Consider the following 15,748-nt stretch of genomic DNA (forward strand, 5'->3'; position numbering starts at 1 on the left):
TATTATGTCTAAATCTATTCTATTTATTGTCAATTGATTTTGAGTTAGACGTATACAAACTCTATAATTCAACATAATACAAAATGCACCATTTATAGACCTTTTATTTTAAACCTTTCTAGAGAATGTCTCCACTCCGACTGTATCTCATTTTAACTAAATTAAAATCACTACATATACATACTTATCTTCTCAGAAATAGCTACATGAAATCAGTGGTGATGATTATATCTATGATTAAGTAAGTACATGAAATTATGGGTAAATACTAAATAGTGGTACGTAATACTTCTCTCTTTCTCTCTCTTCTTAAATGTAAGTATGTAACAGAGCGCATGGAAGCATAAGAGGCTCAAAGGAAGACAAAATGTGGCATATAGCTTTCTCTACTCTAAACTCAAAACTAAATTAATACTATTTGAACCGCTTTTCAAAAATTTCATGCTCCCCATCTGCAGAAACTGCTTCCACGCCCACCAATCGTTACCTAATGTTTTCTCCTATTCAGAAAACACAGCCCCCAATCCTCTAATAACTTTTTATAACATTATGCCCTTTTTTTAGTCATTCTTGTTTTTAATTCGTTTTTAAGTTTGATAGTATACTTTAGGAGTTTGATTTTTAAGCTAAGGGCAAAAAGTTCATTTGGGTGCAGTTATTTCAGATTAACTTTTCATGAATATATTTGATTTTATGCCTGTCAGTTGCAGAAAGTTGTGTTGTGTAAAAACAACCTGAATCTGCATAATATATTTACAAGGTAATTGTGCAGTTGTAATTGTGACAAGTTTCACTCAATTTTAAGTAGTAGATCAAGGCCAATTTTAATTGTGATTGAATTGGTTTTTAATTTTTTTTTTTTAATTTTATGGGTCACTCGAGATGATTTTTAATCTACCCCTAACTAAAACAAGTTTTAGAATACTTGTTTGAGAAGTATGAGTAATGTTGGACAAAAAAAATTTTGGGCAGAACTTCTATCTGGATACCGTGATTCGTGTCTTCGATGACTCTGATCTACTAATCAGCAAATCACAGAGAGCTTCATAGGATTTATGTCCAAAGTCAGCCTAGCTTTCAACTTTCGTGATAAGCCCAAAAAGGGTTTACCTGCAAGTATGCACGTTCAAGTAATAATAGCTCCTGTAAGGCCGGAATCGATCATCATAGACAAGTAACTTTGCTTTAAATATAGAATTTAACCACTTTTGTAAAATTGATTTTGTTTTGAAAATGATTCTAATAAAAAAACAGTAATAGACTGAAGAAGAATGAAAGCAAGATGAGAAAAGATCAAGGATTTTCGATTCCACCACATACATTCACTTCCTAAAACAGGCAATTAACTAACTAAACCTTTTTTCGTTATAACTCGAAATTTACTATAATGGAATATTTAAATTTCGGAAGATATTCTTGAAAAATCATTTCACAATCATCAATTTCTAATTATCTATCTTATAAAGACTATACTCTTTTAACTATTATTCATCATCCAACAAACATATTCCAACAAACAACTTAACATAAGCATGCGATATCTAATTATGAAGCATAAATATTGAAAAGAAGATAATATATATGGAAAGACAATTAATAAACATTAAAGCACAATCAAAAGATTTAATTAATCAATAACATATCTCAAAAAGATCAAATATGGGGTCTCTCGATAACCCTAGATATGAAATTAGCTACTCATTAAATTTAAAGACATATTCATTGATAACGCAAGATACATGAAAATACAAGAGACAAAGAAAGATAAGTCACCAAAGGAATCTAATTTTTATTCCAAATATGCTCCAAATAATCCCAAAATTATGCTCCAAATTTCAAGTGTTAGATCTTTGTAATTGAAAACATGAGAGAAAATAGATTTAAAAAAGAAAATGAAGAAGGGAAGAAATTGTGAGAAGATAAGAAAAGATTTTAAAAGATAGATGAGAAAGAAATGAATTGAGAAGAAAATTGGAAAGAAATTAGGGCAAAAGGAGTAATAGAAGAGAAGGATGAAGGCTAAGGTTTCTGTCGTTAGAACTAAAAGAAGACGGAGAGAGGGACCTCTCATTGGTATTAAATGATGTATTTGTTGGAATTCGAGCAAATTTTGGTTCGACCTGAATCGTCAAACTCAGAAACGGAACGCTCCATTGCGTTCTTCTCGCCGAGCTCTTAAACTTAGAGCCAAGAATCACTCAAATCCAATTCTAGATGAATGAGAAATTCAAGTTTAAATTTTGGACGAAGATCAGTTAAAATAGAGACTAAAACGTCAAATTGGACAAGTCAATTGGTGGTCGTTTGAGCGAAATGAGCACGTCCAGACCTGGACGACTCGAGTTCACTCCGCGGGATTTGAAGGGATCTAACGGCCGCGCGATGATGGTCTCGGGACAATGTTAAGACGAAGCCCAACGACGGGCATCTCCTTCGTGTCGGGCTAGCTTCAGGATTTTAGTAGATCTTAATCTAACGGTAGATTTGGTCATCTGATGGGCGTGTTTCGGGCAAGATCATGCTCCATCCAACGGTAGGCATTCCACCCAAGTTATGGAGGCAAATCCGACGCTCTATATTGCCATCGACTTTAGTATTTAGTTATGTCAAGTCGAGTCCGCCATTTTGAAGGGATATGTCCATTGACCCCAAAAGACACATGTGCCTATTCGAATCTTATATAAACAAACCAAATTCATTTCATTCTTCATTCAATTCGTTATCTTCTCTTCTGAAATCAGTATTCTGGTGTGTCAGGAATATAATTCTGATTTTAGAAATATTTTAGTAAATCTACAATTTTGAGGAAAGAAGTCTCCGAGTGAATTCAGTCTATTCTCTTCTTTTCTTCTCTTCTGAAATCAATATTTTTATGTGTCTGGAATATAATTCTGATTTAAGGAATATTCTGGTGTGTCTGGAATTCCGCAAAGAGAAGTATCCCAGTGAAGTTATAATATTCAAGTGTCTAAAAGATCTATTCGCATCAGTCCAAAAGCTCATATTATTTACGAAGGTTTCCCCGCTTCCAAAATATAAAAGTACCGTCTTAATTCTGAAAGGATAGTCATTGTGTCCCGAAGGCATACACCCCAATCGTTGGTACAGTTACGAGGGTGTAAAATGTCTTAAGGAACGAGAATATATTCTCGCCTCGACTCCATTGATTTTGTCTATCTCGGTTAATCCGAAAGAAGGATTGTTGATAATCCGCTTATTGTCTATCTCTCTATAACTTAGAGAAAGGACGTTTCCTACTCCAACTTAGACTCTGTCTTAATGAAGAAAAGATAGAGATAAAGTGAACTCAACTCGTAATCAGAGGAACAACAGTATTTATATGGGTTGGTTAGGGTTTTGAAAGATAAAGGAGAGAAGAGTTAAAATGGAGATATTTGAGTTGCTTTTGGTGCAAGGTAGGACCCTTATTGGTTGGAAATCAAGTGGGGACCAAAAGAGGGGCAACAATAGAATTTTGAGTCGCAACTACTAAAAATCATATGCCGCAACACCAATAGTTAGCGTCGGATGAAGATGTGTGCCAACCAGACAAATGATAGCGGGGCACCGTGGTGGGGACTACCAAAGCTTCGATGTCACTCGCTGTACTGAATCTTGCACCCATTAGACCCGATTTGTTTGTTCGTGGATGTCTGAACTAGGGTGAGTCGCGCTTTAATGCTATCTATGCTAAGTCCTAACTTTTAGCTTCAATGTTTCACCCATTTATCCCACCCAGTTTTTTTAAAGCTTGTTATGTATCTAGTGAACAAAAATTCTATTTATCCCTCCATTTTGGTCCCTCCCCAGCCCTCCGCTGATGTGGCGACATATCACTGGAGTATATTCTCTCACAATTCTCTCTCCAATTGCTCCACACCTCAAGTGATATGTCGTCACATCGGCAGAGGGCCGAGGGAGAGACCAAAATGGAGGGATGAATAAAATTTCTCATCTAATGAATGCTAGCTTTGTTAAGTCCGAATTTCTAGCTTTGTCAAGTCTTAGTATGTAAAGTAAAAAAATATATCCATCTAGTTAGTGCTATCTTTGTTAAGTCCTAATTTTTAGCTTTGCCAAGTCCTACTATGTAAAAGTAAAACATATGTCCATCTAATAGTGCTATTTCTGTTGAGTCCTAATTTTAGGTTTGCCAGTATGCAAAGTAAAAAAAAATAGTATCATCTTATTTGTTGTTTATAAAAACCCTGAAATAATACAAATTTTACAAAAATAGTTTATCTTTTAAAATACAAAACAATAGAGATGATTCTACTCTTATCTATTCAATACAGAACAATAAAGAACATTCTAGACTTATAAAGTGGTCCAAAGATTTCCCCACATGGTGTGCAAAAGTAGTTCTAAGAACTTGGATGAATCAAATAGTATGATAGATGTGATGTCTCCCAAAATGTTAAAACACTTGCACTACAAAGTCAGCTAAACCTCAATTTGTGCCAAGACCCTTGGGTGTGTAACTAGATCCGGCGTACAAAATTAATATGAGAACCTTGTGTCTATTTTCTCGAAGTATATATATATATATATATATATATATATGGCTATATGGCAGCACTAAAACATAGAGCGGAGATTATTCGATATTTCTAATGGTATCAGAGTCAAGAATGACTCGTCCTACGAGAGGAAGGCAATGTAGTTCCATCTCACTAGGAAATTACTCATATTCTTAGGCCACAACAAAGAGAAAGAGTCAACTCATCATATCAAAGGCTTTTTAGAGTGGGTTTGTGAGATCTAACACCAAATACAAGATCTTGTGTTTATTAGGGTCCTACTCCTAGGCAGACAAGAAGGGGCCATATTGGTAGAGGTAATCAGCTTGGTTGGTCACACCCAAAACATAGAAGTATAGGATCAATATTCCCTCATTCCTACTTGTACAAAGTACTCTAACCCTCTCTCTCATTCTCTCTCTTACTTGTTTATATATAAAGGATATCATTTAGTAAGAATGCTATCTATCTTTTTCTAATCCTGATCATCATTCTCTCTATTACATCCAAGGTCCATAGGGAAAAGATATCTTCAATTCAATCTTTTTTGTCTGTACTTTCTTTACTCAGTGAGTTGTATTTCAGTTCATGACCTTCAACATAAAAACCCAACTTGGTTCCCATATATAGCTATTAGTTTCATCTTATTGTGGGTGTCTCTAAATCTTGTTTCGTTTTTGGTTTTCTTAAGAGAAAACCAGAAGTTTATAGTCTCTAATACAACCCTATAAACAAATACAGTTCTAGCAAATTTCATCAATATACTTCCTTGAATCTCAAAGGTGAATAGTTTGATTAGCCTATAATAGTCTGATTCAACTTTACTTCTAGCACTCTTGGCGTGGATCGAACGCGTCACTGTCTCCTTCTTCAAAGATAATAACTAGAGAGGTATTGGATCTTGGAGCAAGGTATACCCTACAGAATTGCAGATTCAATAAAGACTGTAAGTTTCATATATATAGATGAACTCCATGCCTTGAAGGTTAAAAGTTTTATCTTACATCTCTACTTGGTCGAATTTATTTGCAGGGTATATACACAAATTTGGAAAAAATTGCTCAACAATCTAGTCGTATGGACACATCGGTCGTCACCAATATGTCAAATACTCAGCCATATCATTGTAGCAACCAGCAAAATGAAATTGGAGAAGCTTTCTCAGGTTCATCTCGTTTTGATCATTACACCATTGTTCATGGAAATGAGATGAATGAGCAGCTGGCAGCTAAAGGATTCCTCTACCCAAGCAGTCATAATGAGTTTGGAGGAATTAGGTCGTGCGTAAATAGTACCTCAAACTCAAATGAAGTACATAAAAGGGCACAAGAATTAAAATTCCCTAATGCTGCTTCAAAAACGAACTTCACGGAGCGAATACAACCGATATATCTTGACGGAAGTAATGTTGAATCAGGAGTTAGTGGTGGGACTAGTTTGAGTGAAGCAAATTTGAATACTCCTTACTTTTATTCTTCTCCAATGGTAAGCGGACCTTATGATATTGTGAGTCCCTTTTATGGCGTTACGGAAGCATTTACTACGAGTAAGGTTGGTTCTCTAATGGAGTCTCTTGACTGTTTGATGTCTTCGGATAATAACAACACGACAACATCGGTCGAAAATCAAGAAAGCATGGGAAGTATGATATTTCCTGATTGCAGAAATTTATGGGACTTTGGTTCTATGAGTACTAGTGGTGTTTCTACATCAGTAGAATTTCAAAATAATGAACAAAAGAAAGAATTGCTACTGCACCCGATAAGTGAACTCGATGAAACAGTCTCTCAAGCTTCATCAAATCATTGTTTCAACAATATTAATGATGGGTGTCCTAGGCCTAGTAATTCAAAGAAAAAGGAGAGAGAACCATTCAAAGAGAATGTGAATTATCCATATTTCAATCCTTCTCAATCCCATTCTTTCACTAGAGAGACAGGTTTTCGACTTATCTCCGACGACCAATCCAAGTTGAAGAAATCACAATTAGATAACTCTTCAACTATCAGCTTTCAACTTCGAGATTCTTCCGTATCTCCTGTTGATGAGCCTGATACAGAAGCTATTGCACAAATGAAGGAGATGATTTATAGAGCTGCAGCTTTTAGGCCAGTGAATTTAGGGCAAGAAGTAGTAGAAAAGCGTAAGAGGAAGAATGTCAGAATATCAAGTGACCCACAGACTGTAGCTGCAAGACAGAGAAGGGAGAGAATAAGTGAGAGAATTAGGGTTTTGCAGAGGTTGGTTCCTGGTGGAAGCAAGATGGACACTGCATCAATGCTTGATGAAGCTGCAAATTATCTCAAGTTTCTCAAAGCACAGGTTAAAGCCCTTGAAAACCTAGGTCACAGATATGATCCTTCTAATTTCACCTCTAGAAATCTTCCTTTATTATCAGCACCACAATTCAACAACACTTTTGCCATGCAAACTCCTTTTCATTTCCCAAAACCCTAAAAAAAAAAATGTCCAACATATAAAAGTTCTCTTTATTTTTAGAAAAAGTTTAGCCCTATTGATGAATCAAGACTTATCTCAAATACCCATTATACTCATCATCATCATTAATCCATCACATGATGATGAAATCATATAGTATCCTACTTCAAAAGTTATGGACCCTAATCCCAAATACAAGTATCATAATCTTCATTAGTACATGCACCTTTTTTTTTAAGATTAGGGTTTTTAAAAAGTTTTTTGTACTTGGGGAGCATCATTAGCATCACTTAATCATAACCACATCAGTACATCCACCACAAGCCAAACTAGAATAAACAAGCAAGAAAAACAAAGTGGTTAAACTTTTTTCATACAAAAAGTTTAAATTCATTATTTAGCTATGATTATCAAATATTAGAGTTGGAAAAGTTATATTCATCAGTAAAGTCTTTTTTTATTTTTTAATTATCTAGGGTTTAGTGTTGTACTTGGAGCATGTTTTACTTGGAGATCTGTGTGAAGAGTTTTCTTTAAAGTAGCTAGTTGGCTAACCAATTTAAGACATTCTCTTTGGGCTTTTGAGCCTTAGTCAGTCTATGTGTCTCCTTGGTTTAAGCCAAAGCATGCTCTTGAAAACCACTCCAACATCAGTGTTTGTCAAGGTTTGCCTTCTTGTTTTTCTTTTGTTTGTTAGGTGGGTGTGGGCCTTGTGTAATGGTATATGACTAGTTTATAATTTAATACATTTGAAGAAACCCTAAATCATATTTGTGATATAATTAGTCTTGATTAATGTCGGTAGTTATATTATATGGTTGGGCATCTCCTTGTATGTATTTACTTCATTTTAGCTTTAAGAGAAGTGGAAAACCACCTCCAACCTTTGAACCCTCTAGATAAAGGCGCTTACGTTTTCGCTAAAGGCGACCCTCTTCCTCATTCACCATTAAAATTGGCTGCCTAGGCCTTTAGTATCTTCCAACCCTATAATGTTTTTTTCTTTAAGACCCTAGAATCCATTATCTCACGTCCCAAAGTGTGCAGGAAAACAAAATCCATTACGTTGAGGGAGGATGGGGAAATCCCTAGAGTGAAAAACTACACCCACAAATTTGTCACTGTCAAGAGTACTAAATCTTTTTTTTAGTGGAGGGAAAAGATAAATTTTTAGGCCCAATGTGAAGGCAAATTAGATTGTGGAAATTAGTTCTACATTGGTTAATTATCTAATGAGTATTGGTCGCTTCATAATTGTGAAAGTGAATGAAACTTCACCTCATCTTGAGCTAGCTTTTGAGATGAGAGAGACTCAAAAGCACATCAAGAAAAGCGGAAGACAACACCCATAACCTGTCCCAACACAAATAACTCTCCCTAGTCGGGGTAAAATTAGCGCAAATCTTCTTCTTGTAGTATTAAACCCAATCACCTAACGAGGTTTCCCAATTATAAATCACCATAGTAGAGAGAGAAGGCTAAAAATCACATTATTACTTAACAAAACAAGTATTGCTATATTTATAAACGAGAGCTCGTATTTGCAATCTGTTAGAGAGAGATAACGGATTCTGTTACAGTTTATTACAAACAGAACTTTCTAACTAAGTCTCCAACCACTTACGCCTGTAGGCCCCCCAACCATAGTGTAACTATGGTGTAAGTTTAAGTCTTCTTATCTTTATTCTATAGCGTCCCAAATCCCAATATCTCGCTAGCCGCTTTGAAATTGGAGATTTGAGACCTACAAACTGGATCCACGAGCAGCTCCTACCCGGGATATATTTATCCAATACATGAAAAAATAAAATAGCGAGGTCAAAACTCAACTACATTAGATTCCTCAACTATAAGACCTTGGTAGGTAAACTAAGACCTCCAACACATAGCTATAACAAGGGAGAGATGGAACATATCATAGAAAGACAAAATAACACTGTGTTGTTAGACCAATGGACTTATCAGCTGTCATTAGTGGTGATGTCAAAAAATGGCTTTCCGTCAGATCAACATGAAATAGGGAGTTGATGCATGACAGCCTCCGTTACGTTTAATTATTCTGTTAAGTTGAGTGATGTTGGCTTAGAGTTCATGCTTCCTGCTCTGCCTCCTGTTTTGCTCCTCTTTCCTGCTCCTCGCTCCTTGCTCCTCGCTCCTCGCTCCTTGCTCCTCGCTCCTCGTTCCTCGCTCCTTGCTCTTGTTCCTGTTCGTCTGTTCCCAAAAGGGGGAAAACCTACAGAGGGTTCGAAAACCGCTCTGACGCTCAAGCCAGTCAGGGTGCTCTTTGCGGTAAAAAAATGAATATTGATTGATCCTTTTGGGGCGAGTTATGGGAACTCTGAGTTTTTGGGTGATCTTTTTTGGTAAAGAGATCGTGTCCTGGGAAGGACGATGTGGGGGGCCTTTTATAGGCGATGTTAGGTCGACTATGATTAGTGGCGGTGGTGAGGCGGTTGCCGCCAGACCAAAGAGAAAGTTTCCTCTCTTGAGTATCTAGGGTTTCTCTTAGAGTCTATCTCGGATCTTTGATAAGTGGAAGTTCCTAAGTTCAAGGATTCTTCGTAGATATCTTGTCGATGTGATAGATCCTAGAAGAAAAGTTTCCTCCTTTAGTTGCGTGGATTTCAAGTTGGCTTAAACACTTCGAGATGTGTGGTCGAATGAGATCTTTCTGGAAGATTCGGGATTAAGTCGGTAGATCGCCTAGCGCTGCTGCCTCCCCAGTTCTGGGCGTAAGACATTGCCCGGATCTGTTTGGACCCCCTTACTTCTCTGAAGACCCGAGGGCTGATCTGTCCATGCCAAGGGCGTTTTGTAGGGCTGGTTTCTTCTGGCTGACCTCCCAGTTAGGGGAATATTTGGTGGACCATCAGGGGCTCAGCGGTCTTGCTACCTTAAGCCGGGTTGACCCAGTAGACTTCAGGTCTGATCTTGACTCTTCAGACGTTAGTCAACGTCTAGACTTTTTATGCATCATCTATTAGAATTACCAAATTACACTTGGCCATCTAATGCACACCACAACCTACATTTTCAAGTTGGCCGCCACGACTAAGGGGGATTGGAAAGGAATTTACTAGTCTGACCTTTCGACCACCAACAAAATCTTGAGAACTACAATGTTACCACCAAAGTAACTTTTAACGTCCCAAACCCAAATATCATATACTCATACAATCCACAAATAAAATAATGCACTTGTACAACGAGACATATCAAATAAGCTACCAAATATCATTTACTCATACAATCCGCAAATAAAATAATATACTTGTACCACGAGACATATCAAAGTATATCAAAAAAGTCATTTCACCAAATCAATGCATCGAAGTCACGTATGTATTTATTCATAATAATCATCGTCTTATTAGTAGGACAACGAATGAGAAATCAACAATTCATATGAATTAAATAGCAAAGTCAAAAATATGTATAACATTTGTCAACAACTACGAATATATGAGTTTATATAGCTCGTTAATTCAGCAAAATTTCTTATTATTAGCTTTTAACTCTCAATGACTGAATTTTTAACAAATTCATATAAATTAAACAATTATACCCCGAATAATTTTTACGAAATTATAAGCTCAAAAGAAAGAGACTTTTAGAATGACTAAAAAGGGATTAGGGCAAAGGAACCTACATGATTTTGATGCCCCACATTAAGAACAAGAACCTTAACCAGAAACTTCATTTCTTTCCAAGAATGCAGCAATAGTCACCCATAACGAAATCCAAAAGAAAACAAGATTTGTATGGCCTCCTTCTCCCTTATCATCTATCTATACTATCTCTTTCCTTTTTTCTGTCTCTGAATCTCACTACCCACCGTTTTCTCACTCTAAAACCTGCGGTCTATCCTTCTCGTAAGCTTCCTTTAGATAGTAGAGGAAGTAAATAGGGTTTTAAATATATGTTTTCAAAGTCTGACCAAAATGGGTTTGCTAAATACAACCAAGCAAAAAAAGACTAAGTACCAAATACCTCTCTCCCACCAAAGTACGTTTATTTGCACCCAAGTGTTTAATAAAACTGGGGTGTTACAATCTTCCTACCTAAGAGAAGATTTCGTCCTGGAGATCGAACTTACTGTAATTGTAAAACAATATGCAATCAAGTGTATCAACTTGATGGGTCATGAAAATGTCCCATCTAAGTCGTTTAATTTAGCCAAGTTAGTCGGTTTCGAGTCTTTATTATAATAAAATGGTTGGTTTTCTTGATTAGGTGTCTTTTGTAGAGTTATGTGTGAAAATCGATTAAAAACGGGAGGAAGTTACTTGAAGGGCATTTTGGTCTTTTAGACACAAGGATATTATGGTAAATTTGGCCAAGATCAGTGCATGGGTAAGAAGTAGAGTCCGAGACGAGTTCGTAGGAAAAAACGGAAGTCAATTCGGAGTCCGGATGAGCAAACTAGGCAAAGTCAAAGTTGGAGTCAAAGGAAGTGGACCAGTGGGACACTGTTGGGCACAATTCGGGCATTCGGGATGAGGTTTGGTGACGTGGCACGTCCTGAATACACAAAACGGACAGAATACCGTGGTCCCCTCTTTTCCCACTTTTAAGTCCCTGAATTTACAGAAATGCCCCTCCTTTTTGTCCCACTCATATTTCAACTTATAACTAATTGACAAGTGGCCATCTTTTCACCACAACTCTCACCAAAAATTCCAGATTTTTCCCCAATTGTACTAGTTGATTCTTTAGCGAATGCTTATCTATTTCTTGAGTAGAAAGCAACCCTAACTTCCTATTTTAACCTTCTTTCTCCCATTTTCTCCCAATTAACTCCTAAAACCCTAACCATCAACCCATCTATAAATAAATCTCTACCTCTCTCATTTCTCTCTAGACTTGAAAACCCTCTCAACCTCTAGGGGTGTTCGTTGGTTCGGTATCCGGTATTTTGGTGTCATCCGTTGCCAAACCACTCATGGTTTGGTTAGTGATTTTTCAAACCGTTACCAAACCGGTCAGTGTTTGGTTCGGTTACTAACCAAACCATCATAAGCGGGTTGGATACTACTGGATACCAAACCATCCATAAAACGCAATTTGTTCTCCATGAAAATCGGCGAATCGAGTTAATTTCTTCATACATTGACGTATAAAATCAAGACAACACTCCTGAAAAACCTGGAGAAACAATCAAACTAACTGTAGAGGGTGAGAAGTCTACGGGTCGGAAGTCAGAAGGTCGGTAGCGGAAACGTCTTCTGGAATTCCAAACGTCGGGTTCTTGATTGATGGGCACCAGCAACGTGTGAAAGAAACCTGCAAAAGAAGGTGAACAGACACAAACAAACCCGTGAAGGCTTGGGGGGACACCGGGATGGTGCCTGCCAAGGGCCCTCCGACGGTCAAGTCAGCAAAGTATTACAATGAATAATAAATGAAAAGCCGAGGGTATAACCGTTGATGTATAATCGGAGAGTGGCTAGGCTCGTAGAATGACCGAAGTTCGAATCTACGGGAGTGAAATGATCAGAAGTATGAGAGTAGATGTTACCAGTAGCGTCGAGCAAGAAGAAGGTCGTGATCTCCTCGAAGACGTCTGGAAGCGTCGAGCAGGAAGCGTCGAGCCGGAAGCGTCGAACAGGAAGCGTCGAGCAAGAATAAGCTTTAACACCCTTGAGGCGTCTAGTAGTGTCCACGACTAGAACCAGGTGAACTTGTATGCAAAATGTCTCAAGGATAGTCGAAGAACAGAGAGCGAGTGGAGAAAGAAGTAGTATGGGTTGCTTTGCTCTGCTTTCGATGTCTGAGAAATGAAAGTGCTCCTCTTTATATAGGCTTGAGGAGTGATCCGTTGGGGGGAGTAAAGGCTTGACCGTTACAGAGTAAATGCATGGAAAGATACCTGGGATGTGGTGACGTGTGCACGAGTTGTACATGCACAACGGTTGTGCATGTTCTCTGGTAATGACTCTCAGTGTGCATGTACATGGTCTCATTATTTATGTGAGACGTTACCATGTTATGCCTTTCATCAATGGGGGAATATTCGTTGCTGGAGTTACGTTGACCAAGTGTGAGATCTTTGTCATTATGGATATATTTGACATGTAGAGGATCTCTTCATTAAATAATCTCTTACACGTGGTGCGTGGAGATATAGACGTGTCGAGCGCCAGACGTTTGGAGATTCGAGCGTGTGGAGTCTCTTTGCACGTAATTGGGCCTTGACACGAGTTTTAGGATCTAGTTAACGAGGGCCCATTAAGAGACTTCTGGGCTGAGCCCAAACAAAGACAAGCGAGCCGAGTTGGGCTTGACGTCTCAATTTGACCGTCGAGGGCCCAGGTGTAGTTTTTGGTCAATACACTAACATAATGCATCGAAAAAACATTTGAAACATGAAAGACATGTGCAGGACCCCCGCCGATATATTATATAGTAGCTAGTAACATTGATGATGCATGAATTGTTTTAATCTAATACTAGCTAGTAACATTATATTGTAGTGCTGTTGTTTTGTATGGGTAGTAGTTATTCTTATTTATAGCAACTTGATGAAAGATATGTATTTGTATGAAATTATAGAGATATGATAGATGTATTCTAGAAAAATTATGTAAATATATAATTATATATATTAATTGAACTTGACTGGTTCGGTTTGGTTTTAATGGTTCCTAAAAAGTGCATCTACTTACCGAACCAAACCAGTTGGTTTTTGGAAATCTACAACCGTACCAAACCACTCGTTGTTTGGTTTGGCTTGAAAACTGACTGGACCGGTTTGGATTGGTTTGGTTCGGTTTGATTGGTTCGGTCTATTTTTTCACACCCCTATCAACCTCTTCTTACCTATCCCCTCCTACCTATTTCTTTCTCCAACCTATTATCTCTTCTCTACTATTAAATCCATATTTTTCATTTTTTTTAATCTTTCTCTACTACTACTACTACTACTACTTCTTCTCTACCACTATTATTCTTCCATTAATAGTCTTCTCCTTCTTCCTTCCATATTCTTCTATCATCTTTACCCCCTTTCATCTTTTCTTTCCAACTTCTTTCTACATCTAATTTCTTCCTTCTCTTTCTTTTTCTTATTTGGGTGGCAATAAAATAGCTATTACTTGGATTTCTTGGAGTAAAATTCTTTAGCACAAATGGAGCAAATCTTGGATAAAATGGAGATACATGGGAATATGGATTTTGAACATTCTTGGTGTTTTCTTTCCATTAATTTCTTAGTATTTTCATTTATTTTACAATGTCAATGAATGTTACTCTAGATTTCATGTATAGTTAACTTACCAATCTAAGGTTGTAAATGAACCCATTTTGGATCTTTATAATACTTGTTCTTGATTAATTAAATCCTTTGATGTGCTTTAATGTCTATTGATTGTTTATCTATATGGATTGGATTTTCTCTCCATTACTCATGCCTCATAATTAGATATTTCATACTTTCGTTAAGTTGTTAGATGGAGTATGCTTTTTAGATGATGAATAATAGTTAAGCAATCCGAATCTCTATAAGGTAGACAATTAGAATTAGTAAGTATAAAATTGTTTTATCTAGAACATCATCCGGAATCCAAATAGTTCATTATATTGGATCTCGAGTATATACAAAAGAGATTTAAGTAATTAAGTGCTTGTTTTATAAAGTGAAATTATGCAGGGGATTTTATAATCTTAGATATCCTCTTACCTCTCACTTAGATAGTTTAGTTAGTTTTATTTGTTTTCTTATTTCTTGCAAATCAATCATCAAATTCATGAAGTGGGGTATGTGTGCGTTTTAGTCTAAGTTAGATATTGACATCTTGATTATTGGGTTAAACCCGCATTCAATATCCGAAGTTACCTACCTATTCCTTGGGACGATTCACGAATTTACTAACATACTATAACTTGACCTCGTATACTTGCGGGAATAGACCTATTTTAGGCCTATCACAACTATCAAATGCTACAACGTACATGTTTTATAAGAACAAGACATAAAACACAACATATGACATTGTAGCAGAGGTTTAAGCCGATAAATTGCACAAGCTTGCTAAACCAAATGATAATGAACACATGCTCAGACTCATTACAAGTGAGTCACAAGCGATGCACAATCTATATGTCATCATTGCCAACATATGACATCAAAGCCTCTAAAACAACCTCATCTAAACAAACCTATTATGCGATTGAAGAGATTCACACATTTCGATTTCCCATTCGATGGGTTATAACGAATTTTGAGGTCCACTAGATAGCTTCACTTGTCATTCGTGTTTGCATCAAATTTTTCTCTCCAATAAACTATGAAACTCGTCAGTCATTACACATCTTATGTCAGGAAGGGAGCCAACCTCTAATTAGCGAATTACTTCTCAAACTAGAAATATGTGGTCCACAACAATAAATTTGTGTTTGCATCAATCACCATGTGGAATCAACCACCAATTAATAATGGATTACAACCTTCAATCTATATTAGAACTCAAGACCATGGTCCACTGGGTTTCCACTATCACGGTAACTAACTCGTGTTTGCGATCGACCCACATTCGAGCCAACCAGTCTCAGTTCGATCCATTATTAGAACTCAGAATCATAGTCCACTAGGTTGACCGATATCACATCAACAAACCTGTGTTTGCATCTGTCCACATGTCGAGCCAACCATTTTTAGTTCTGATTTATCATCATTCATAACAACCAATTTTGTAGTCCAGTGGGTAGCCTAACTATGTATTAGCTAACCCATGTTTGCATCTACTTTATCGTCGAGCCAACCACTAGTTGTCAATCATTGCGGTCCACCA

At 37.0% G+C, this 15,748-nt stretch overlaps 1 protein-coding gene across 1 annotated transcript; it reads left to right on the forward strand.

The window, feature by feature from the left end:
- Positions 1 to 5,621: 5,621 nt before the first annotated feature.
- On the forward strand, positions 5,622 to 6,977 carry LOC147543786 (transcription factor bHLH87-like). The gene has a single exon (XM_086635508.1). The coding sequence runs from the start codon at positions 5,622 to 5,624 to the stop codon at positions 6,975 to 6,977; it is 1,356 nt and encodes a 451-aa protein (XP_086491634.1).
- Positions 6,978 to 15,748: the final 8,771 nt, after the last annotated feature.

The sequence above is a fragment of the Eschscholzia californica genome, unplaced genomic scaffold (genome assembly GCF_041429995.1).
Source record: "Eschscholzia californica isolate CP2 unplaced genomic scaffold, dmEscCali1.0.p SCAF_4, whole genome shotgun sequence".
Taxonomy (NCBI): domain Eukaryota; kingdom Viridiplantae; phylum Streptophyta; class Magnoliopsida; order Ranunculales; family Papaveraceae; genus Eschscholzia; species Eschscholzia californica.